Genomic DNA, 26138 nt, shown 5'->3' on the forward strand with positions numbered 1-26138 from the left:
TCCAGTATCTTTCCAAGAAAATACCAAAAATGGTCTTAAAGAGTTGGATACAACTAAAATGACCGAAAAACAATAACATTTAGAATAAAGAATAAAATCTACCTTCAATACTAATCTGCTACCACTGAGAAAATTCAAAAGACTGTGATTAACTCTGAAGGTAATTCTAAAAGGACTTACAAAATAATTTTATGCAATGAAAACTTTATTAGAATGAACTCACAGCCTCTGATGATGACTTTTTTTTGAAGGGTATCTCTGCTAACAAGTCATTATACCCAGATCTTCTCAGCTGAGTTTTTTTTTTTTTACTGTATCTTCAACACCTAGCAGAGAACTAACTAGGCTCAGAGTGGGCACTTAATAAATAACTGAATTGAATTGAGTTTATTCCAAACTACCCTTTCGTGAGCTTCATTTTCTAGACCAGCTGAACTACTTGTCACTTCCTGCTTTCTTGCTCTGTGTCTTCCTTGCAGGTTCTCCCTACAATTCTTTCTTTTCCTTCAAAACCCAGCTGAGATTCTGTCTTCTTCAAGAAGCTTCATGAGGGGCAGCTATATGGCTCAGTGTGTAGAGTGCCAGGCCTGGAGTCAGGAGGACTTGGGTTCAAATCTGACTTCAGATACTGCTTAGCTGTGTGATCTTGGGCAAGTCACTTAACCCCAATCACCTAGTTCTTATTGCTCTTCTGCCTTGGAAACTGATACACAGTACTGATTCTAATACAGAAGGTAAGAGTTTTTTAAAAGAAGCTTCCTGAATTCTCTCAAATTAAAGTGATGTCTCAAAATTTCTAGAGCATTTTGTATGCATCTCTCTTTCTTATCACTCTGTTTTGGTCATAAACTTCTTTTACCTGTAGGGGCCTGCATTGCTGAGCTGGGGATAGTAGCAGCGTCCTGGGGCACAGTGCTGGTGTCTGGTTCAGGGGTACTGGTGGTTGGTGAGGTGGGTGCTGGGTTTAGCAAAGTCCGAGGTTTTCGCTGTCAAAAAAGATGGAGAAAAGTTTGCCAGCTGTATACATTAGCTTGTCTCTTTCTCCCTTTACTGTAGGCATTTACTTTCCCGACAGACTATAAATTCCTTGAGACTAAAGCTCATATTATTTTACTCTTGAATGTTTGTTGACTGAGTGAACAAATGAACAAGAATCTTCTCCTCTTATACCCTTCCCCCCTTCAGGAAGCTAGAACTTAACACACTACCTCTTCCCTGTCAAGTTTGCTTGTATTCAGTGAAATTCCAAATTCAATAGAAGTGTAGCACAAATTAAGCACAAAGAAAAAACCCCAAATACTGTCACAATGAAGTCAAACCTGGAACACATACTTTTTTGAACTTTCATCTGTCTATACTGCTACCATTGTATTGTAGATCCTCATCTCCACCAATCTGGCCTATGAAATGATTACTCTAGTAATAGTCTATTGCTATCAGGTTGCTGTTCATCCTCTGTGCTCTGTTCCTTCCAGTCCATCTTTCACAAACCATCAGATTAGTATTTCTACCACACATTTGTTCATGTTATTTCTCTGCTCAAAAATTTTCATGGACTACCAAGTGGCTGCTGATTAACGTTCAAATGCCTTGCCTGGTATTCAAAGTCTTCCACAATCCGGTGCTACCTTGCCTTTCAAACCTTACTTCATAATATTTTGCTCAGTTATGTTCCAATTAAAATGTATTGCACTCTTCTGCCAAATGTCCTTCCATTCTTTTTCTTTTGAGACCCAATCCTGCTTCTCTAGGTATCCTTTCCTAATCCTACATAAATAAGACTTTTCCCTTCAAACATCAGAAAGCACTTTGTTTCATACTTCTCAAAAGCACACAGCAAGCATTACATTATGTGAGAATGCTCTCCAAGACGATAAAACCCAAGAGGGAAGAGTTCAGATCTCATCTTTGCATCTATCCCACACCAACTTACAGTGCTTTGCATATAGTAAATGCTTAGTTAACAAATATTAGCTGAAATGAATCATAGAAATTCACCCCTTCTATCTCCCTAGATAAATGCATATGTCATCACACTATCAGAGAATCAGAGTTGGAAGCAACTTTAGAGGCCATCAAGTCCAACCCCATTATTTTATACATGAGGAAAATGATGCACAGAGAAATTAAGAGATTTGCCCAGTCACCCACATAATAAGTATCTGAGACAGCTTTTGAACTCAGGCCTTCATGATTCCAAGTATAAAGCTCTATCACTGCCATGTTGCCTTTTACACCTCTCTTCCAAACTTACCCATTTCTACTGAAGGTAACATCAAGCCTATAACCTTGCTATTATCTCTGACTCCTCCTTTCCTTCAAAATATCCAATCAGCTGCCAAATATAGCTATATATAACTCTATAGTGCAGTGATGGTAAACCAATGGCACAGGTGCCAAAGATGACACACAGAGCACTCTCTGTGGGCATGTGAGCCACCCCCCACCCCAGTACCTTATTAGAAAGGCAGAGGTACTTGGGCAGAGTTGCTCCCTTCCCCCTCTCCACAATGCCAGATGACATTTTTTCACTTTATACGTCCATTAACAGAGCTGGAGGGGAACAAAGCTCTTGGGCCACTCCCCTCCCCCTCTTCACCTGTGCTGAAGATATTTTTTCACTTTATCTGCCCCTCCACCCAGAAGCCCAATGGGAGTGCTTCCTCCCTTCCCCTGTCTGGGGTTGGGGGGGTGAGGGGGTGAGGGGCTTGGCACTTTGTCTCTGTGGGGGAGCAGGCACATCACTTGGTCTGGGGGGTGGGGCCTGGCACTCCATCTCTAAAAGGTTCCCTATCACTGCTATAGCATCTCTCACATCCATCTACTTCTCTCTATTCACATAGCCATCATCTTGATTTGGGGTTCTTTATTACCCCTTGCCTGGATTTTTCCAATTCTCCTAATTAGTCTCCCTGACTCAAATCTCTCACCACTCCAGTCTCTCCTTCATCCTGCTATTAGAATAATTTTCCTTAATCACAGATCTCAATCAATTTTAGTGGCTCAATAGTGCTTTTAGGACAGAACATTAAACCCTCTATTTAGCTTTTAAAATCACATATGATTTAGTATCAACCTAGCTTTCTGGCCTGACTGTACATTATACTTCTTACTCAGTACCTGTTTGGTTCAGGCAAACTGGCTTTCATCCATTTCTCATACACAGACACAAAATTCCATCTCCAGTTTTCTGTGCCTGGAATGTATTCCTTCATTACTTTTGCCTCACAAAATCTTTCTCTTCCAGATGTAGCTCAAGCACCATCTTCTTCTTTAATATTAAACCTTTCCTGATCTCCCCAGTTGCTAGTGCTCTTGCTCTCATAGGACTGTACAGTAACTGGTCTGAATTTGTTCTGATATACTTATACCTGTATTTGTTTTCTTCCCCACTAGAGTATAATCCTCTAGCGAGTAAGGATTATTTCATTCATTATCTTTGAATTCCTAGCACAGTGCATGGCACATAGTAGGTACTTCATAAATGCTTACTAATGGATTGATATATACTGAGGACAGAACATAATGCATAGAGCAAATGAAATCCAAATGGTTAAAGTGAGGGTGGGTTTAAATCCAATACTACAGGAAATCATACTATAGAAATACTATAGGAAGACTTCTTAAGAGTAGGGGAACTCTGAAAGATGATAAGGCTTTTTTCTGAAACCGTTTTCTAAAAGTTTCCCTGAATATCAGAGAAAGATATTCACTAACAAAAAACACTAATTCCTAAATGCCCCAGGTATATGTTGTTAGTTGTAAAGTGACTGTCAGGTCCTCTACAGAATTTACCATCTTTAAAAAACAGGAAGAACTCAAAAAGTTGGACACACATAAAATGGCAAAGTACATACTTTTCAAGGCATTAGCAAACTTTTATAGAGTAAGTTATGTAGTATATAGTATAGTTTAGTATATAATATGCTTTATATAGTATAGTTAGAAGCAAAAACAATTTATATCTCTATGCAAAGCACTTCATAAACACTATCCTATTTGATTCTCATAGTATCTCTATGGGGCAGGTAGTGCAAGTTTTCGTGTATTTTCATTGAGCAGATGAGGAAATAAAGACCCAGGGATATTAAATCACTTGGTCAAGGTTATAGAGACAATGAGTATTCACAGTTGGGATTTGGAACCAGTCTTTTGAACCCAGGACCTCATGTTCTTCCCACCCCTGATATATCATATTGCCTCTGAACATCAGAATAAGTGATGAGTAGAAGAAAAGACAGAAGCAATAATTAGTTCTTCCTACAAACTAAAGAAGGCCCAGGGAAGAAAGGGGGACTTCAAGAAATTTCTGGATGATGGAAGGAAGTTGGGAAAGCTGAAGAGTGAACATGGTATGTAGAAAGAGGGGGAAAAGGTGGTAGGATCAATGGTTAAAGAGGGGGAGAGAAGGAGCACTTGATTAGGGCAGGGGAATAAACAATGTTAGGTCATCCCAAGCACCCTGGTGAGAGGCCTTAAGGCTGAGAAAGTATTACCCAGTTGTTGATAAACCAGGCAGCAAAAATAATTGTTTGGAGTAGATTGAGGTCAGAGAAGTGAGGAGGCAAATCAGTGAGAAGATGGCTGTAGAAACTGAAAACATAAATAATCCAAGTATATTCTAGGAACAGAGTAGAAGAGACACAGGTGGAAGATGTTTTCTTCATTTTCTTAGCTAAATGGATATCTTGTGAATGAAAGGCTCAATGTATGAATAAAATGTTAAAAAATACAGACTTTAATAGCTTTGAAGTGAAAAATGAAGGAAATGGGATTAACAAGGGTTCCTGCTTGAGAGGTGGGTGAGGGTAAAGCACTACATAACATAATATGCAGACAAACAATTCACTGAGCAGTAACAGTAACCAGTCAGGTTATGAGTTTGTCCTAGGAGAGTTGGAAGAGTGAACATGTAGCAGGAACAAAATTCATTCTCATTCTCTCTCTCTCTTTCCTTCTCCCTTCCTCCCCACCCCCCTCAGCCTTGCACATGCATACAGGCTTCTTGTTCATACATGGACAAAAAGCTATCATCTCAGGAAGGATGAATTACATCCCAAACTCCTCTCTGGAGAGTATGTTAAGAGTTTAAACCCAAGAGATTATTCCTTCCAACTGATTTCCAATAGTATATCAAATTGGCACTACAGAAAAACAATTCCAAACATGTTAATTAAATTTGACAAACATCTAATAAGAATCTTCTGTGTAAGACTTTGTACTAAGAATAAGGTAATTCTCTCAAAAGACAGGAGAGAATGAATTTCTTCCTTCCTAACAGAGTCATACAAGAGCATATTCCCTTTCTTCTTACCCACAATGTCCACCATATGCCCACATACCCCTTTTCTACACATCTGCCAAGGGCATGTGATAACATGTCCCATTTTGCTTGCCTACCTTGCTGCCAGGCTTAGGTCCCCTCTTCTTTGGGAATTTCAAAGGTTCCACTGACTTGGATGGGGTGGAGATGGGGTGGTGAATCAGAGTCTTGGGTGTTCGGCCTCGCTTCTTGCCTGGTTTGCGGCCCCTTTGCCCTGGCTGATGCCCCAAGACAGCTTTGGTGCCACTGTGAATGCTGGGTTTCTCAACACTTGCATCAGAGGTGGGAAAAGGGTTCTTTGGAATCACAACTGTAAGAAAAAGATTATGTTATCCTCTCTACTTGAATGCTATTAACTCCCAAACCCACCAATGGAGAAAACCTTGTCATTCCAAAAGAGATGACAATAAGAACTTCTGGAGGAAGAGAACAAGAACTCCGTACTGCTTACTTGTAAAAGCTCTCATAACTCAGGAAAGTGAATCCATTGGGGTCTACTGAACCTTCAGGGTTGACTCTACTCAAGCTTTTATAGTTCTTGGATGGCTCAAGAATACTCTTTTCTTGTCCCCCTCCCCACCTAATTCCTGCCTTTCAAAGGTGCCTACTACTTTTTGAATGGAACATTTCAGACTCTTCCTTTGTCTCCATCTCAAAGTTGAAGCAAAAGTTGTACCTAAACTTTGATTTTTCTCATCTATAAAATGAGGAAGTGGAATAGATCATCTCTAAGGCCCCCCTTTAATCTATGGATCCACATTAAAAGCCTGAAAAAATCCATAATTTCATCCAAGTTGGTAATTCCTACACTGCTGCAAATTACTAGACATCCCTCTGATGGCTTAGTAGATGTTTTCACTAGATGTCTAAATTACTAGGTTACAGAAAGAGTACTGGGCAGGTTGTCAGGAAATCTGGAGAGCTGTGGTCTTGGAAAAAGAATAGGTTTGCAAATAAAAACTCTTGGTTTAAGTCCTAGCTCCATGATGTATTTGGTGTGTAACAGCCAAGTCACTTCACCTATCCAAAATTATTTTCTAATCTGCAAAATGAGGTTATCTATACTCATGGTAATAATAATACAGTGTTCTTCCTCATGGGGATTAAAGGGGATAATCTAGGTAAAACACTTTTTAAACTATGATGCACAATGTAAATATTTCTTCCTTATTTTTCTCTTCTTGTTCTCATTCTTACCCTCAATGTTTGATTTAAACATAGCATGTTATATAGTCTCCTCTGAAGCAGTCTATCTTTTCTTAGATAAAGCATCTTTCTTAGTCCACTTTGATGATGAGTGATCAGGAAATATCATTTGCTTCACTGACGATCATCAGGTCTGCTGATGAGTCTGCACTCAGTACAAAAAGGCAGTGACAGTCCTTGCTTCTTAGCAGCCACTTCTTATCCAGCCTTCATTTAAGGCTAATTGGTCTAGCTCAAGGTAAGCTAGACTTTTGTTCTTTGCAATACAAGAATGCCCTTATATTTTGGACTGCCATAGCCCAGTCCTAGGAATAGGACAGAAAAGAAGGATTGAGGATTCAGGGAAAGATGGCTAGGGTAGAAAATTTGGAAGAGAGGGATAAAAGAGCAGGGGTGTGGTGGAAATTAAGAGAGATAAAGCAATCAGTCCAATACATTTTCCAGAACCAAATTTGTACCAGCAGAAACTTCTATCTTGAGATCTAAACATATTCCTAGCAGCTATTCATAACTACTATGACTGTTAAGGCCACAGAAATTCAATATAAGGATGCTCCTCTTGGTCTGAAAAGGGAAGCAAGTAAGCTGAAGGATACATATCCTAATATCCTCTAATAAAATGGGAGTAAATAATTTACATCCTCCCAATGGGCATTCATAGCTTCCCAGAAAGGAACGTGGATAGAAAAACCAAGAATGGGAGAGCCTGACAGAATGGCAGAAGTGCAATGGATACAGGATAAACATAGCAACTCCTTCAGGTATGGAATGGGTACTAATTATGCTTCCATAAGAAGGAGTAGAGAAAGAATTGCAGAAAAAGTTAACTAGAGAATGGAGAGGAGTAGTTTGTAGACTAACCCTAACACTGATTTTCTGGCACCATTACTGTTTCCGTTACCATTTCTTTATTGCTCTAGAGTTGACAGAGAAGGGCTTTCATCACAACACCACCAACTGATGAAAGTGAGGTTTGGAGATGTGAGGTGGGACTAACCCATGGCAGACAGGCCCAGTGCTTTTGTTTCCTTGAACTATTTATTTCTCTGAATTATGCTGTAAACTTACATATAGACATTCCCCTACCACTGCTGGTAGGAAACACCTCCTTTTCAAAGCATTTTGGAAGCCAGAAAAGAAAAAATCTTTGCAAATATTGAATAAGCTTTTGGTTCAATATCATCCCTGCCCTAGTGTGGATGCTAGAAGGTTTGGTTGATATAGACGGTCCATAGGAGGCATGTGTATAAGCCCAATTCTACAACTTCCAAGTCAAACATTCAGTTTTATTCTTGGAAATTCCTATGGTTTAGGTGTCAGTTAAATATTTCTATTTTTCCACATTCCCTAGTAGCTGACATGGGAATGTTTGAAAGTGGGCCAAAGGGAAGAATCTGAATACACTTCATTACTCTAGACCAGCCCTTTGGGAACCTGCACTCACAGAAAGAGGCTATTGCTCTTCTTAAACAAGGAGCTGTCAAGAAGGGATTTCTCATCTGGACGGTACCAGTGGGATGATACAACATGGCTTAAAGTTGCTAGGTATGGGAACTATTATCCTGCAACTATAGCCCTGGGAAATGAAGGAGCAGACCTACTTCTGGAGCCCTAGAGCCAATGTTATAGTTTTGATGTTGTTGGTTTTTTTAACCCTTACCTTCCATCTTAGAATCAAAAATTGTGTATTGGTTCCAAGGCAAAAGGGCAGTAAGGGCAATGGGGATTAAGTGACTTGCCCAGAGTCAAACTATATAGGGAATGTATAAAATCAGATTTGAACCAGGACGGACCTCCTGTCTCTAAGCCTGGCTCTTAACCCAATGAACCACCACCCAGTACCCCCCAGGGTTACAGGTTTTTAATAACATAGGTATGCCTGCTGTAATAGTTATAAATTCTCAAGATCTTTTTTTCCTTCCCCTTTGGGGTACTGGAATCTCATCACTTATAAGACCTGCCATTTACTGAGAAATGTTATGGGACTGTGATTTATGATTGTGTCTGATTCTAGAAAATGGGATTTGAAAAAAAAAAAAGGAGCACAGACTTTATCTACATAGTGCCATAGAAACATAGATTTAACCTGAAAAATGCCAAAAGAGCACACAGGTCAAAAGGAAACCAATCTATGTGGGATTGATGAACTTCTACACCAATATGAAAGGACTTGAACCCAGTGTGAGACTCTGAGGTTGCAGTGCTTGACATATGTTAAGACACAGGACTTCTTGAACCACACTCCTTGTAAAATACTTTCTATGAAAGTACCTAACAATTGGCTAGTCTGGTTCCCCTATCCCTGAGAAATGATGAAATGATCAGACTAGGGATTGACACTTCCCTACCACACACAAATGCTTTTGCAGAAACCTACACTGCATCAAGAAGATCCAGAATGAACTTTAGGGTACAATCAATTGAACAAAGGGGATTGAACATTTATTGTAAATATACACTTTTATGCCAAAGGGTACTGCCCCCTAATTTGGCTTTTTGTCAAAGTGCCTAGCAAAACATTAGTTTTTGCTTTCTCTCTTTTCTGTTTCTCTCTAACTATTGTAATTCCCACTTAGAAAGTGAAATATTGTATACATCTGTAGTTAGAAGGTTTTAGAGCTACAAGATGATTATGTTAAATGATCAATGGGGAGACTAGTCTCCCAATGATCATCAGGGGAGACTGTGAAGATTGGATTTAGCTCTCTCCTGATTGTAACAATGAAGGTAATTTAGCTCTTCCTTGATAGTGAAGATAAAATTGTAATCCCTGATCTATTTTTAGATTTTAATCCCCAAAAGTGTCCCCAGTATTTAAAGTAGATCTACCCATTTTAACCACAAAAAGGTGTGAACACCAAATGGTGTTGAGTGGGAGGTCTGTGATCCACGTGTGAAAGAATGGGCAGTCCTGAGTGTCTGTTGTGACTGGTAGACATAAAATTTAAGGGAGGTGACACAAGAGAAAGAGATCTTTAAAAAGAGGAAACAGAAGCACACGGGATGAATCAAGGATTCAGTCACTTGGAGGAGAGACTGGAAGATCAGTCACTCAGAGTTGGACTGGAAGACAGACACACTCAGACTTGGAGTGAAGATACTTGGCTGTGGAACTCGACCCTGAAGGAGCTCATGCAGGAGACCTCAGACTGCTTTCCTTTTAGACGATCACCAAGTGAAAGGCTGACTTAGTTTCCTTGCCTTTCTGGAGGTGTGATCCTCTGAGAAAGACCCATGGTCTTGAAACTCCTTTCCCCTGGCTGGGGCCTAGAATTTCTACCTGGCTCTGAGGAAGCCATAGCTTTCCCTCTCTCTCTTTCTCTTCCCCCTTTATCTTTTCCTTAATATCTTCCCTCTATTGTAAATAAACTATCATAAATTCCATTGTACTTGAGTAATTCATTTTGGGATTTTAGAAATTAAATCCCTGGTGTTAGTCCAACCAACAAAAAAATTAACACACTATAGAAATGGGCACATTGCAGATACACAGGAGTCTGGGGGGAGGGGTGCAAGGGAGAATCGTGAATCATGTAACCATGGAAAAATATTCTAAAATTTAAAATATATATATACACATATATATAAATAAAAAGTGAGATCTGAGCATTTGAGGCATGAAGGAACTTGGGTATTACAATAAAAGATGGGTAGTAGGTCTCTGCAACTCACTCTGATACCAAAAATAAAATTTTCAGGTCCCAGGAGAAATTGACTGGGGAAATTTAAAAAAAAAAGTTGGGCTCTCCTTTAAAGGTAGCACTAGGCATTAATATGTAGCTATGTGTCTGAGTGGATAGAGCATTGGCTTGGAGTCAGGAAGCCTCAAGTTCAAATTGGGCCTTAGACATATACTAGCTATGCGACCTTGGGTAAGTCACTTAACTTTTATTTGCCCTAATCCACCGGAGAAGGAAATGGCAAACCATTCTAGTATCTTTGCCCAGAAAAACCCATGAAGGATATGGTCCACAGGATCATGAAGAGTGGGAAATGACCAAACAAGAAGACACATCAGACATCTAAATTAACATCTGGATCAAGCTAAGGCTACTTGACATGACAAATTATTTATTCTATCTTCCCTGATTCCCATATCAAGAACCTATAGAAAGTCTCTTTTAAGTTGTATTCCTTTGGCCAAGTTTCCCAGCCTGTTGCCCTGTCAGCACCTGCTTTCAATTGATTCAAAATATTCCCTCCCCTCCCCCTCTTCCCTCCACCCCATATATCCTTTAGTTCTTTCCCCAAATATTTCCTTCATACTTCCTTTACTTCAAAGATTCTGGGTTCTATGTTCTCCAAATGTTGCTCAAGAGTACTTTCACAATATCTCTAGGACTGGGTGAGGAAGGAGTATAAAATGAATAATATATACTTAAATAAACTAGTGGTTCCAAATGTATAGGTATGGTATATCCTCAATTTTCTGTATGTTTTGTTTTTCCAACTAGACTGCAAGCTTTTTCATTGCTGTAATCTGTCATATCTTCTTGTGTTTTACATAGATTGGGACACATAGTAGGTTTTACACAAATGTTTGTTGAACAAGTCACTTCCTCTTTCTAGGCCTGGTAAGATCCAAGGATTTAAAGCTGGAAGGTTTTAGAGATCATTTTGTCTAACCTCCTCATTTTAAAAATGAGGAAACTGAGGACTAAAGAGAAGAACTGTCCAATGTGGAAATCTTAGGCTGCATTAGGAGAGGCATGATGTCCAGGATAAAAGATATAATAGTCCTACGTACAGTGTCAGTTCAGACAATTTTTTAGAATATGGAATATTGTACTCATTTTCTGGGCACTATGTTTTTAGGAGTAATAAACTATTTTCTTGAGAAGGGATGACTAGGATGGTGGAAGGCCTTGAGATCATGTCACATATGAATTGATTGAAAGAACTGGGAATACTTAGAGAAGAAAAAACTTAGGGTTGGTCAGTCCATACACATTTATCAAGTACCTACTATGTGTCAGGCACTGTGCTACGTGCTAGGGATACCAAAAATGGCAAAAAAAATCTCAGCCCTGTAAAGATAATTTTAGGGTTGTGACTTAAAATCTAGAGCTAATTGGTTGCTGGGGAAAATCCCAAATAAAATACCCAAGTCAGTCTGGAAATTTATGGTAATTTAATTAATATAGAGGGAGGGAATTTACGGAGAAATTAAGAAGAAAAAAGAGAATATAGGATTCTCCTGCCTGGCCTGTGCCAGGGGGAGTTTTAAAATCCCTACCTCTAGGTCTCTGAAGAAGATTAGAGGCTTCTAAGGAGATAAAGTTGGAAAAGTAAAGGAGGGAAACTCAGCCAGAAATTCACCACTGAACTATACAATAGATTGTAGCCATGCTAAGATGCTAAAAGGCCAGCACGTGGCTATCAGCCAACTCTCTGCTGCAAAGGGTGCCAGAGAGAGGAAGTGATCCAAATACACAGATCTTTCACCCTTGTGTCATTTCCTCTAAATTTTCACATCTACCAATCACATCAAAGGCTTTTCTCTAGGACTGTCCATACTTTTAGTTCTCATCTTCTTTTGATTAGATTATTTAGAGTTACTTAACACTTCTTTGTTAAATTCACCTTTTGTTAGTTACTTGACCTTTTTGTGATTAATTTAACCTTTATACTTACTTAGCACCTTTTTTGTATTAAGATCTTAAAATAGACTTAACTTAAAGTTCTAGCTTCACTATAAGGTAAGAGTTAAGTACCTTCATTGTTCAATCAGGAGATTACAACTTTATCTTCCCCTAAAGTACATCTAAATAGGGTGGAGTAATTTAAAGTTCACAAAACATTCCTGATTTTGTTAAACTAAGTATCTTCATTGTTATAATCAGGAAATAGCTAAATCCAAGCTTCACAGCCTTTAGGAAGTTCACAATTTAATGGGGAAGACAACAAAACAAAAAATGGCATTGTAAAATGAAGTAGATTGGAAGAGGGAAGAGGAAAAAGAGAAAGGAAGAGAAGGAGGGGACCTGATCAGGACCTGATCAAGTTCTGCAGACACATGAGAAATTATGGAATGTCTGCCTTGGGACTCCTCAAACAGAGGACCAAAGGGGATCAAGAATTGAAAGGCTCTTAGTAGAAAAAAGATACAATTGTCAACATGGAAATATAGAGATCCCCAGTTTATTTAGTTTGAGTATAGAAACCCCAGGTTTTGACCTTGTCACAGGAGAGGTTTCCCCCTGAGGGAAGGTCCCTCTTCACCAGACAGTGAACTTCCTGGTAGTTTGGGTGGGAACAGCTAATCCCATCCAATATTAAGCATCCCTTTTGTCCCAATGGTTTCTCCCCCTAGGCTAAGGTCCATGACCAAGGTGACCCAGCCCTGGGCTGAGTCTTTCCCTTTTGTGTCCACTGTGGGGCATCAGCCCCTCACTATTATTCCTGTCTGGAACTCCTCATTTTCCTTTCTCACCATTGTAAAGTCAATCAACTGTCCTTCTAATCCTAAAACCCCCAGGTCATCTAGAGTGGTATATAGGTTCCCCAAATTCTTTTGTTCCTCTGAGTCCATCCTGAGTCTGTGGCACTCCCGGGGGCTGGTGACCAGGGCGTGTCTTGAATCTATGCAGTCTTGGAAAGCAGCTCTGTTGTTGTATTAGTAGTGCTAACCCCTTTTCCCTTGATTAAAGAGTGATTTTTGACTATTTAATAGTTCTGCGTTTTTTCTAGTTGACACAATGTAGCTAGAACTGACAGAGAGGAAGATCTGCAACATGGCATAGTGGGGCTGGATTAGTCTGAGACCTCCGTTAAAATCCTACCCCTGACACTGGCTAGCTTTGTAACCACAGGCAAGACACTTAACCTCTCTAATAAATTTTCTTATCTGTAAAATGGGAATGATATTACCTATAGTATGTAACTCTTGTTCCAAGATTCAAATGAATCAAATGGCATTTGTAAATACCTACTATATAAAAAAGCATTTTGAGTTCATATATGTAAGGCAGTTGCAAATCTTAATAGTTCAGCTGTTATGAAATCACACATACAGACATGAGTTATCATTTTAATAATAAGAATTTATTCTTTAGGCTTGATGTAAAGAAAAACTCCTAAACAATTAGAGCTCTCTTATAGGTCTGCAGTGGGATGTTCTGAGCAAAGACTGAATACTGTTCAGGTACCAGTGGGTTCTCAAAGGTCATATGGTTCCTTACTATTCTGAAATATGGTAGTGCCAGGATTCAAATCTAGTTCCTCTGACTTAAAGTTCATTGTTTTCATAGTACCTCCAGCATCCTGAAAGAAAGTGAATTAGACTAGATGATTTCTGAGGTGCCTTCCAGCTTTAATGTGCTATGAGTCTTTGAATTTAAATTTTGTGCTTTTCTAAATGCACATAGTGACTAGTCTTAGGAATAAGAATATGGGGTCAGCTTAAGATCATGACTGGTCTGGCAGGGAAATCACTCCTTTCTCCCCTCAAAAAATTTCCCTAAGTAGTCAATCATAGCAAGAAATAAACAAAGAACATGAACAACCCTCTCTCCTTGAATGTTTCCATGGAAACAGATGACAGCTCCCTATAATACAAAGTCATCAGCAACAAGCTAAACAAAGCCAAATCCATTTAAGGAAAAACTGTGAATCAGGAAGCCTCAGAAAAATTTATGCATCTGAGGCCACATTCTAGAAGGTCAGCCTAAAAAGGCTAAAGAAATCAAGGTGAGGCATGAGGGTGGATTGGGATGGGTAGTGGTATGGGGAAGGTGGGGGAAGATAAGATAAAATCCATTCTAGTGTCAGCCTAGCAGTTCTTACATGCTGATAAAGAAACAGTATAGTATGGGGGAAAGAGGGCATACATGAAGACCTGAGTCCCAATCATGGCACCAAAGTTTACTATCTGTATGACCGTAGACAATTAATAGACTGTTAGGTATCATAGTCTACCCCTTATTTTACAGATGAAGAATGTGAAATACAAAAGAGTTACCAGAGACTAATATGGAAACATCTCTTAGAACACTGAAGTTCTGATAAGTGAGCTAATTAATACTAACTCACAGAATTGATATTACTAAAGTGTAGGTCTGACCAGATCATTCCTCAGCTTTCTATTGTTTTTAGGATCAAATAAAAACTTCTTTGTTTGGCATTTATTACCATCCAAATTCAAGGTAGAATCTACCTTTGCAGGTTTGTCATGCATTACTCTCAAATATATTCTATGCTCTAGCCAGACTGGTCAGCTTGCTCTATTCTCCACACAAGATATTCTGCATCTATACCTCTCTTGCTTTCCCTTTTCCCTTGGGGCTCTTGGAACCCTTTGCTCCCTTCAGAAATGAAGATGCTTAATCCATTTTGTTAGCTGACTGAATGAGGATCATAGAATAATTGGAAAGGCCCATGGAAATCCCTGTGTTTTAGTCTAGAGGGTAGAACTAAGAGCAATGGATAGAAATTATAAGCAGATAGAGTTCAGCACAATTTCAGAAAAAAATTTCAAGAAAATATAAGCAGCTCTCAGACTAGATGCTAAGAAAACAAGGATAGATACAACATAGGCTTTACTTAAGGAACTTTATGTTCTCACAGTCTACAAAAGTATCTTTAACTTACTGTAATTCAGAAAAGGAACGGACGGACTGCTCAGGAATTAATGAATTTTCCACTTTCAAAGATGTTATAAAATCCAAATGCTTTGAATAGGGGTTTCACTGGGATGAGCACGAAAGTCCCTTTATACTCTACAATTCTGTGATCTAGTTCGACCCTCCTCATTTTAATGATGGAAGAAACTGAAATCCAGAGAAGTTATTCACTAAGATTAATAGGGCCAATCAATTACAGAGAATGATCTACATTCCAGTTCTCCTGATTTCCAATAGTACTCTTCATTATACCATGTTGCCTCTTTGAGAACAGAGTTGGCAAATATTATCTCAGAGATTCTCCTCTTTACTTCCATGGACAGAAAAAGGCATGCTAAACAGAAACATTTCTAATAAACTCCTAGGTCCTGAGCACAAAGCTGAGTCTCAGAAGTTTTAGAGTTGCTATCATAGACAAGGTGAGGGCTTGATAGTGAGCAGAGGTTTTCAGTTGGACAAACTCCTCTGGATGGTTGTGGACAGTAATCAGATGGTAATAATGTGTACCAGTTTAGTGGTTTTCACACTATTCCAGGAGGTATCTAAGTAAGACTACCACAGTTACCACAGTAACCCAGAGCATTCTCATACCAATAGGGTGCCCCCTTGAGATGCTTTGGAGCAAAAAGAAGTACCTCATTCTAGTCCTGGGGGAGCTATGAGGAATTCAAACTGCATAAATGCCATAGTAGGGACTGGAAGTCTTTTACACCATCAATCCACCCTAGGCTGACTTCTGTTTATATATTTAGGCTATGTGTTCTGTATATTCTATGAGAGTATAGTTGGAGTCCTGATCCAAGAGTTGCAAAGCCAGAAAATGCATCCAGAAAAAATAGCTACCATACAAACTTGGGGCTTGATGCAAGGTAGGTGAAAAATGGGCGTTTCCATTATAAAGAACTGAACCTTGGATCCCCCAACAATAAGCGCTTACACTCACACTATATTTTGTGTTTTCAAAAGATCTTTTACATTTATTATTTTCCCAAGATTTTGATGGATAAGGTGTTACACAGGTAGGTGAAGGATTATATTATATAATATTGTATATAATGGGAAACTGAGATACAGGCATCTGTTCAAAGGCAAAAGGTTAGAGACAGTCAGCCTTGGAATCTGAGACAGTGACTTCCATACCCACAGTATTATGCTGCTTATGAGCTTTTGGGTTCTGGGAGTCATCACATTCAGTCCCAACCAAGTGTCCCTGTTCCTACATACTATATGGACCCTATAGACAATAATTCATGCTGATTTAATTGATATTCATAAACTCAATGAAATATTGATTAGATACCGATTGCCTACAAGAAATCATACAAAGTGTTGTGGTGGATTCAAAGAAGGATAAAGTATTATCTCTGATCTTAAAGAACTTATCCTCTAGGCCTCAACCTTCTCATTTATAAAATGAGGATAATCTCTATTCCATCTGCCTCACAGGATGGTCAAATTATGTGAAATTGCTTCAAAAAATCCAAACACCATATGTATAAATGATTTTTATTTTTTATTGTTAAGGATGCTTCAGTTCATAGGAAGATCACAGAATTTAGAGTTAACGAGACTTTAGCAATTTCATACTTAAATCATCTCATTCCACAGAAGAGGAAACTGAGGTCCACAGAGGGGAAGTGATTTGTTCAAGGCCTCATGGGTATTCAGTCAATAAAGAGTTAAGATATGAACTCAAGTCCTCTAAATTAAAATACAGTATTCTTAAATTGTCTAAATTATGTTTCATTTCCAAGTCAATATTTTACTACACTGTGATATAGGAACAGTCACTTTACTTCACTCAGTTTCTTGTAAAATGAGGAGGTTGGACTAACTGGCTTTTAAGGTCCCTCCTAGTTCCAAATCTATGATCATGTTTCTTTTTTTAAATTCAATTTCATTTTACTTTCAGCTCTGAATTTTCTCTTTTCCATTGCTATCTCACACTGAGAAGGAAAAACAAAGCCTGATGTAAGCATATAGAGTCAAGAAAAACAAATTCCCACATTAACCATGTTAAAAACAAACAAACAAACAAACAAATGTTTTGATCTGCATTCTCTGTCCATCGGCTCTCTACCTGGAGGTAGATAGCATGTTTCATCATTGATCCACTGGATTATTGTTTTGATAAGAGTTCCTAAGTTTTTCAAAATTATTTATCTTTATAATATGACTGTTATTGTATTCTCTTAGTTGTGCTCATTTCGTTCTGAATTAGTTCATGAAAATATTTTTTAAATAATCCCCTTCATTATTTCTTAACAGCATAATAATATTTTATCATGTTCACATACCTTACTTGTTCACCCATTCTCTAACTGATAGGCACCCCTTCAGTTTCCAGTTTTTTGCCTGCTATAAGTATTTTGGTACATATGGTTCATTTTCCTTTTTTTTTTAAATCTCTTTTAGGTATAGATCAAGTAGCAATATTGCTAGGTCAAAGTTTACTAAGAGGCAGACTATTTCATTCCTGGGTAGCTCTAATTGTGAAAAATTTCTTCCTTATGTTAAGCTGAAATATGCCTCCTTGTAACTTCATTCATTCAACAAATATTAAGCACCTGCTATGCACAATAAAGAACAAATGTAGGAGCAACTAGATAGTGTAGTCAATAGAGGACTGGACCTAGAATCAGGAAGAATCCTCTTCCTGAGTTCAAATCTGACCTCAGATAGCTGTGTGACCCTGGGTAAGTCACTTAACCCTGTTTGCCTAAAATAGGAAAAAGGTAAAAAAAGAGCAAATATCGTCCCTTTTACCTATGACAGCCCTTAGAATATTTAAACACAATAATAATCCTGTCCTTTAAGTTTGACATCCCCTGAAACGGATCCTCATATGACATTAATCTGAGTGAGTCCTTTTGCTATCATGGCTGCTCTTCTCTAGTTGCTTCAATTTGTCCCCTACAACTAACACTATAAAATTACTTAAAAATCTTTGAAGAACCAGTGCTCACCAGATATATGCTTATAACCAAGGGGCTACTTTGCAATGTATTTGATTTCTATGGCTATTTCCTTTTGCACTCATGCAAATCACAGCCCTTTCACTCTATGTAGTGACTACAGATAGTATGTTGTCAAGTTCTAATTTCATTTTGCTTAGGATCATAGGATTTAGATCTTAAAGACACCATAGGGATCAATTCATCATTGAATCATAGATTTAAAGTTGCTAGGAGCCTTGGAAGCAAGTGAATATAATACTCTCATTTTATAGACAAGGAAACTGAGGGCCAGGGAATTAACAAACAACTTGCCCAAATTATGAGATATTAAACCAGCAGTTTGGATTAAAATCCAGCATCAGTTGTGAATCTTGTATCATTACAACTCTACCATATTGCTTCATCACTATTTTCTTCTTTAGCATTGACAGAACCATGTAGATACATCTTCCGAATAATACAGATTACAAAGGTATCTGTGCTTTCTCATCCTGTTGCTACTTTTGTCTATTCTGTCATAAACCCTTCAAATATTCTGAGGTCTTTCCTCTAGGTCTCTTGACATTGCATAGACACTAATGGATTACATGAACTATAATGTCTTTATTTCGAAAACACTAGTTCTCTTTCCAGCACTGCATCATTTCACTTCTCTAAGAAATTTAGTTGGCAGGTAGGTGCCTCAGTGGATAGAGTGCCAGGTTTGGAGTTAGGAAGATTCAAATCAAATCTGGCCTCAGACACTAGGTGTGTCTCCCTCAGCAAATCAAACTGATTTGTCTCATTTTCCTTCTCTGTAAAATGAACTGGAGAAGGAAGGGGAAACTATTCCGGCATCTTTGTTAAGAAAACCCCAAATGGGGTTATGAAGAGTTGGACACAACTGAAATGCGTCAACAACAACAAAATGTGAAAGGTTAACCTAACTGGATTGCTAGGCTAATAGTAAGAAGGGAGAATTAAGAAGGAGTAATGAACAGAAAATTCTTGCCTTCATCCATCAAAATAGGGCATATCTCCCAGAATGAGGACTTTTCATCAGCACAGTTATATTTTGGCTGTTTATACTAATGTTTTCCCCATTTGTAAATGAGAAGTCTCTGAAAAGAAGCACCCTTATCCAATATTAAAAGAAGAAAACAAACCTGACTATCAGTACCTGCCTTTGGGATTTACTGATACCAAACAGTGGAAAATATATTACCACCAGTTACAAAATTGGATTATTTAATGTCAATCTTTAGCTTTGGATTATACTACAATTTCTCCCTGAAGTAAACATTCAATGAAATTTCCATTCCTGACTACAAAAGGATATATATCAGTAGGATACACAGACAGACTTAGGGGCTTAAATACATGAAAAACTGAGGAGTGATGGGCCCAGTGACAGGTAACTAGTCAACAAAATTCCTCTTTATACCTGAGGGAGAGAACAATAATACTTCTATTAATATCTCATATTTATATAGTGCTTTAAAATTTATATTTTATATTTATTAATTTTATTTGATACTCATGACAATTCTATCAAATAGATTTTTCAGATGAGGCAGTTAAGTCAAATGAGATTAAATATCCAAGGTCACACATAGTTAGCTACCAAGTGTCAACAATGGGCCTGAAACCTCAGGCCTTCTTTATTTCCAAATCTGCTTTCTCCACCATACTGTACTGATTCTCCATAATGAAGCGAATGGAACTCAGATATGCAATTCAATCCCTGGGACCCCATGTCAAAAGGAAGGCACATAGGATTTGAAATCTAAAAACCTGGGTTCATATCCCAACACAGTTCCTACTACCTTTGTGACCTTGGGCAATTAACTTAACCTCTTTGGCTTCCGTTTTCTCATTATGAAATAAGATGGTCAGAGAAGATGCTCTCTAAGGTTTCTATCAACTCTAAATCTGTGTTAAATCCTCTTTCCCCTAACTCCTGGCAATACAGGTATAGGGAAATAATCTATGCCAAAGACATAGAGGCAAGAGAGGGAGTGCTATGTGCTATGTGAAGAACAACAAGGTTAATTCAGCAGAGTTGCAGTATAAGCAAAGGGAAGTAATGTGGAACAGGGTTGGAAAGGGCTTTAAAAGATAAACAAAGGAATTTATTTTTGATCCCAGAAACAAAAGGAAGCTACTGGAGTTTAAAACAAAAATGACACAAAACAACTAGGTTATAATATGAGTTCACAAAATACAAAATTCGATTGTGTGAATCATAAAATACTTGGCTGTGTTTAATGCAAGCCAAAATTTAATTAATGCAAAGTATGCAAACTAATTGAGAACTTCAACATGTCATTCTGCACTTGCTGATCATCTTGTGCTATACAGTTGCATGCCATATTACTAACAGTAGGATAAGTTTCTAAAAAAAAATCCTTAAGAAAATAGACAAAAAGAAGAATACAGCAGATGGAAACACTGTTGATACAAAAAAGAAGAGGATTGTTATAACATTAGAACAAAAATATGGTGTAATTCAATGGCATCTACATGGTCATAGTAACACTAATAAGATGAGATGTCAGAATGTCTGAATCTATGCATGAAATATAATAAACCCACAGGTGAAATAAAAGGCAAAACTGCATCACCTTTTGTAGTTATGAACAACTTTGAAGAACAGATGTCTTACAATGATTGAAATAAGTGTCAGGGGGCAGCTGGGTGGCTCAGTGGATCGAGAGCCAGGCCTAGAGATGGGAGGTCCTGGGTTCAAATCTGACCTCAGACACTTCCCAGCTGTGTGACCCTTGGCAAGTTATAATATACAGTATTAATTCCAAGATGGAAGGTAAGGGTTTAAAAAGAAAACAAAAAGAAAGAAATGAGTGTTTATAACCATATGAAATAAGGCAGCAAACAAAAATACATTCCTCTTAGCAAAGCAGCCACTCAGACCAAAACTTCAAGTTTGTTTAAGGAAGTGAAAGAAAATGGAAATTATACCTTCTATAACATATTTCTAAGAAAGAAAAAAAAAATTCAACTTGGATTTAAAGTATCTAAGTGCCTAACACTTTTCCTGGGAGGCAATATAGAGTGGAATTAAAAAAAAATCCTTACCTTCTGTCTTAGGTATGATATTGTGTATTGGTTCTAAGGCAGATGAGTGGTAAGGGTTAGACAATGAGGGTCAAGTGACTTGCCCAGGGACACACAACTAGGAAGTGTCTGAGGCCACATTGGAACCCAGGACCTCCCTTCTCTGGCTCTCAATCCACTGAGTCACCTAGTTGCCCCACTGGAACAGAATTTTATTTTATTTGATTTTATTGGAACAGAATTTTAAATGAAAACCAATGTTTATTTATCAGTCTTGAAATCTTTGTATTGAAAGGGTGTAGGCATCACTCACTTCTAGTTGCTTGATAGTCAAATAAGAAAGTACAGATAACTAAATTTGTTTCCAAAGACTGATTTTCAAATTACAATATTTTTGCCGAGCTAAAAATGAGCTTAGCTTAGCTTAGCTCTGCTGAAAAATATTGTAAGGACAATAATATTGTCTTTAAAGTATTTCTGATTTTAGAGGGTACCCCAGATCATCTCAACTATATTTGGTTCATTGTGTGAGAACATAAGTTGTGCAATTTGCTAAGACATGTATAAAGCTTTGAGACAGGAATAAAGAGAGAATGGGGGATCCAGTTGATGAAATTTTAAGTGTGGAATTATAAAAGAGAAGGAGATTGTTATAGATGACCTCACTCTAAGCAGGAGGGGAAGGGGCTGATATAGATGGCTTGAGGAGAGAAGAGAACATCTAGTACAAGTCCTATGGAAGAGCAGCAGTCAATCAGAAAAGGATAAAAGGGCTAGTATGCAGTCATGAGGATCCATGCTGTATGACAAACACTTGTAAGTAGACCCATCCCTTTTTCAACAATATATCTGTGATAGATTTTTTTCATATACTTCAACCAAAATAACATATCAAAACAAACAATGCAAAAGCAGACAAGAGAATGCAGCTAGCTGACTTTTATTAAGTCAGATAAATAAGGAGCTTTGCAAAATTATATTAAATAATGAAATTTTAATCTCTAAATTATTTTTTAGAAAATATTTGTTTTTCATAAAAGTTATTTATGTTAACATGTAATAGGTTTACTATCATTTAAAAACAAATTAATATTTTATTTTTGGGTTAGCTTTTGTATTTTCACAAATTAATATTTTTAAAATGTCAAAAGTTTTCATTTTTAATAGTAAATATTAATAGATATAAACTATTCAAATAAAAACTCTTTGGGGTACTCAATAATTTTTAAGATTGGAGAGCTAAGACCAAAAAATTTTGGGAACCTATTTTGCACAAGAACAACTAGACTACTAGGTAAAATATAGCCAATGGATTTGGGTTCAAATCCCAATTTTCACACTACTTGTGTGACTGTGAAGTACCTCACTATCAGAAAAATAAGTTAAGACTTGATGCAATAAGCAAAAAGGAGCCATTATAGGCCCGTGACAAGATAGAAAGTGTTATTCTGGCAAAAGTATATATATATATGGATTGATGGAGAGAAAGCAGAGTCAAGGAAATCAGTTAAGAAATTTTATAATATTCAAGGCCCCATTATCCTTATATCTATTTTAGGATAGCTGAGGAAATTGAAGGGAAGTGACTTTGTTGAAGATTACATAGTTAAATGGCAAAAACTTGAGATTAGAACCTTATGTATAAAAATACACAAAAGCAATATAATATAAAGGAAGTGGTACCAGAGTATATGATATGTAGAAGATATACCATGTATATATGTATGTATATATAACACATATAGTGAGTCGGTAGTTTTAATCCCCATAGGGATTCAGTACCATATAGGTATACATACACATATGAATACATACACATAAGACAAATTTACTACTACAGACTGACCTAGATGAGCCTTACGGGGTCCTTCTAGAGCTGAGAGTCTGATAACACTTAGAATCATTGCCTCAAACTTCAGCAGTCATCTAAAATCACCCTAGGAGTCAGTGGTAGAGCTTGCACTAAAATCTGATTCCTATGACTCTTCTTTCCTCCACATCATGCCCATTCCAAAATCACCTTGCTCTTTGTAAAAAGATGCAGACACATATGATGATCTTTTGTTAACCAGCTGGAAAGAATTGATTACTTTCCTCCAGTTTGTCTTCAATTGTCAACTTCTATGACTTATGAAAGCTGTAGCTGGCACACAGTAAGCCTAACTAATCAAGTCCCCAACTGGTTTTGCCATCCAAAAATACACTAAGGAAGAAAAAAAATGTCATCTGATGCAGTTTCTGAGATAGTTCTGAGATAAAGGAGTTAAGCTTACAACAGAATGAGGGCTCATTGTTCTATGATAATCTACATGTATTCTTATTTAATGGTGAAAGCAGAGGTAATTTAGAACAGTGTTTTCCAAACTAAGTAATACCATTCATTCTTTTTTTTTTTTAACCCTTACCATCTGCCTTAGTATCAATTCTAAGGCAGAAGAGTGGCAAAGTCTAGTCAACTGGGGTTAAGTGACTTGCCAGAATCACACAGCTATTAAGAGTCTAAGACCAAATTTGAACCCAGGTCTTCCTGACTCCAGGCCTGGTGCTCTATCCATTGTGCTACCTTGCTACCCCTCATACTATGCATTCTTATTCTAATATTCAATCTCACCGATACATGTAGTTCTTATAGTGATGCAGATCCAAACCCACCCATGCCTCATCATCCTGTGCAAATCTGGTCTAGATCCTCCCATAGGTGGCATAGGAGTCCCTTGGAGAACACAGAAGGTCTACTCAAAGTCTTGGGGGGGGGGGCCCTTCATGTTTTCTTAATCACTGACTAATGAACTCTCTCAATGCTTTACTGAGAGCTGCTCTTTCTCTGCAATCTCAGTGAGTACAGATCTAAGGACTGAGGAGAGAGCCAGAGAAGTCTCATTTTTAAAGTTCATAGGTTTGAAAAAGTAAGAACTTTTATTAATAAAGGACATTGCAGATTTCAGACCAGCAATGATGCATAACTCAGCAGTTGGTAAACAGGCTTAAGTCTCTGGCTCTCACACAAGATCTGGTTCTCAGTCTAATTTCATCTAGTCCTAGAAGTACTAAAATTATATCTTAACTACATTCTATAGGGGGAAAAACATATTTACCATGTCTATTTTATAGATAAAGAAACTAGACCACTATATGAATGTAAGAGATAGAGAGGTAGCTCTGTTTGCATGAGAAGGCAACACATTACTGGTTACTAGTGTCTATAAGTATACACCAACAGGACTCAATATGGGATTTTGTTAATAGGTACCAGTATATAATAAATAATGTTTACCCTACAGAAGTTTAATGGGAGGAAGGGGGGGGGCGCAGAAAGAGAAGGATAGAGCCACCACCTTCAAATATGTGAAGGGTTATTATATAGAAGAGATCTTGTAAAGCTCAAAGAGATAGAATTTCACAAGTGGAAGTTCCAGACTCCTTTTTCATCTCAGTTCAAGGAAGACTTTTCTTTTTTTTTTTTTAAACCCTTACCTTCCATCTTGGAGTCAATACTGTGTATTGGCTCCAAGGCAGAAGAGTGGTAAGGGCTAGGCAATGGGGGTCAAGGGACTTGTCCAGGGTCACACAGCTGGGAAGTGTCTGAGGCCAGATTTGAACCTAGCACCTCCCGTCTCTAGGCCTGGCTCTCAATTCACTGAGCTACCCAGCTGCCCCCAAGACTTTTCTAATAATTATAGCTCTTCAAAGCTAGACTGGATATCTTGGTCAAGTCATGACCTGTCCTTGTAAGAGTTAAGCAGAGGGGGGCACCTGGGTGGCTCAGTGGACTGAGAGCCAGGCCTAGAAATGGGAGGTCCTAGGTTCAAATCTGGCCTCAGACACTTCCCATCTGTGTGACCCTGGGCAAGTCACTTAACTCCCATTGCCTCACTGTTACCAATCATCTGCCTTGAAGCCAATACATAGTATTGTGGTAAGGATTTTTTTAAAAAGAGTTAAGCAAATGCTGGATGACTTTGGTCATTTATGTTGTGGAAGGAATTTTCTTTTTTAAAAAATTTTATTTAAATTTTTTTCCCATAATTACATGATTCATGTTGTCTCTCAACCTTCTTCCCACCCCCCTCCTGAAGTTGACAAGCAATTCCACTGAATTATACATATATTATATCACTCAAAATCTATTCCCATATTATTCTTTTTTTTTTTGTAATAGAGTAATCTTTCAAACTGGAAACCCCAAATCATATACCCATATAAACAAGTGATAAATCATTTTTTTTCTGGATTTCTACTCCCACAGTTCTTTCTCTAAATGTGGATAGCATGCTTTCTCTTAAGTCTCTCAGAATTTTCCTGGATCATTGCATTGTTATTAGTAGCAAGGTCTATTACGTTTGATCATCCCACAATGTTTCAGTTACTGTGTATAATGTTCTCCTGGTTCTGCTTATTTTACTCTACATCAGTTTATGTAGGTTTTTCCATTTCTTATAGAAATCCATCAATTCATTATTCCTTATAGCACAATAGTATTCCATCACCATCAAAAATGACAATTTGTTCAGCCATTCCCCAAATGAGGGACATCCCCTCATTTTCCAATTTTTTCCACCACAAAAAGTGCAGTTATAAATATTTTCATACAAACAGATCCTTTCCCATTTTTTTTCTCTCTTTGGGATACAAACCTAGTAGTGGTATTGCTGGATCAAAGGGCATGTATTCTTTTAAAGCCCTTTGAGCATAATGTGAAAGGAATTTTTGTACCAGGTAGGGTGCTGCTTTAAGTCTTTCATGATGCCTTTCAACATTGACATTCTAGGATACCATATTCAAGTCTGAAAATTCCTAAGCACAAGGCCCCAGAATTTGTAAAATAAATTTGTCATACTTTATTTCCAAAGTTCAAAACTAATTAAAAAAAAGGGGCCCCTATAGTTTCTTATTTATGGTTATATAGAAATAGAACACATAGCCTCTTACTCTTTCCAGTGTATTGTGGGAATGAACCATTACAAAGTCAATTTTCAT

General features: G+C 37.8%; 1 protein-coding gene across 20 annotated transcripts in view; it reads right to left on the reverse strand.

The window, feature by feature from the left end:
• SCMH1 (Scm polycomb group protein homolog 1) overlaps positions 1 to 26138 on the reverse strand; it is a 177267-nt gene that overhangs the window by 49234 nt on the left and 101895 nt on the right. For all 20 annotated transcript variants that reach the window (XR_008918129.1, XM_007492915.3, XM_056825235.1 and 17 more), the window contains 2 exons: positions 5401 to 5633; positions 860 to 986 (listed from right to left, as the gene is read on the reverse strand). Coding sequence is in view for 19 of the 20 variants with exons in the window: in XM_007492915.3 (XP_007492977.1) it covers positions 860 to 986; positions 5401 to 5633 (360 nt within the window). In the remaining variant the exon portion in view is untranslated. The remainder of the gene's footprint in view (positions 1 to 859; positions 987 to 5400; positions 5634 to 26138) is intronic.

This window comes from Monodelphis domestica, chromosome 4, assembly GCF_027887165.1.
Source record: "Monodelphis domestica isolate mMonDom1 chromosome 4, mMonDom1.pri, whole genome shotgun sequence".
NCBI lineage: Eukaryota > Metazoa > Chordata > Mammalia > Didelphimorphia > Didelphidae > Monodelphis > Monodelphis domestica.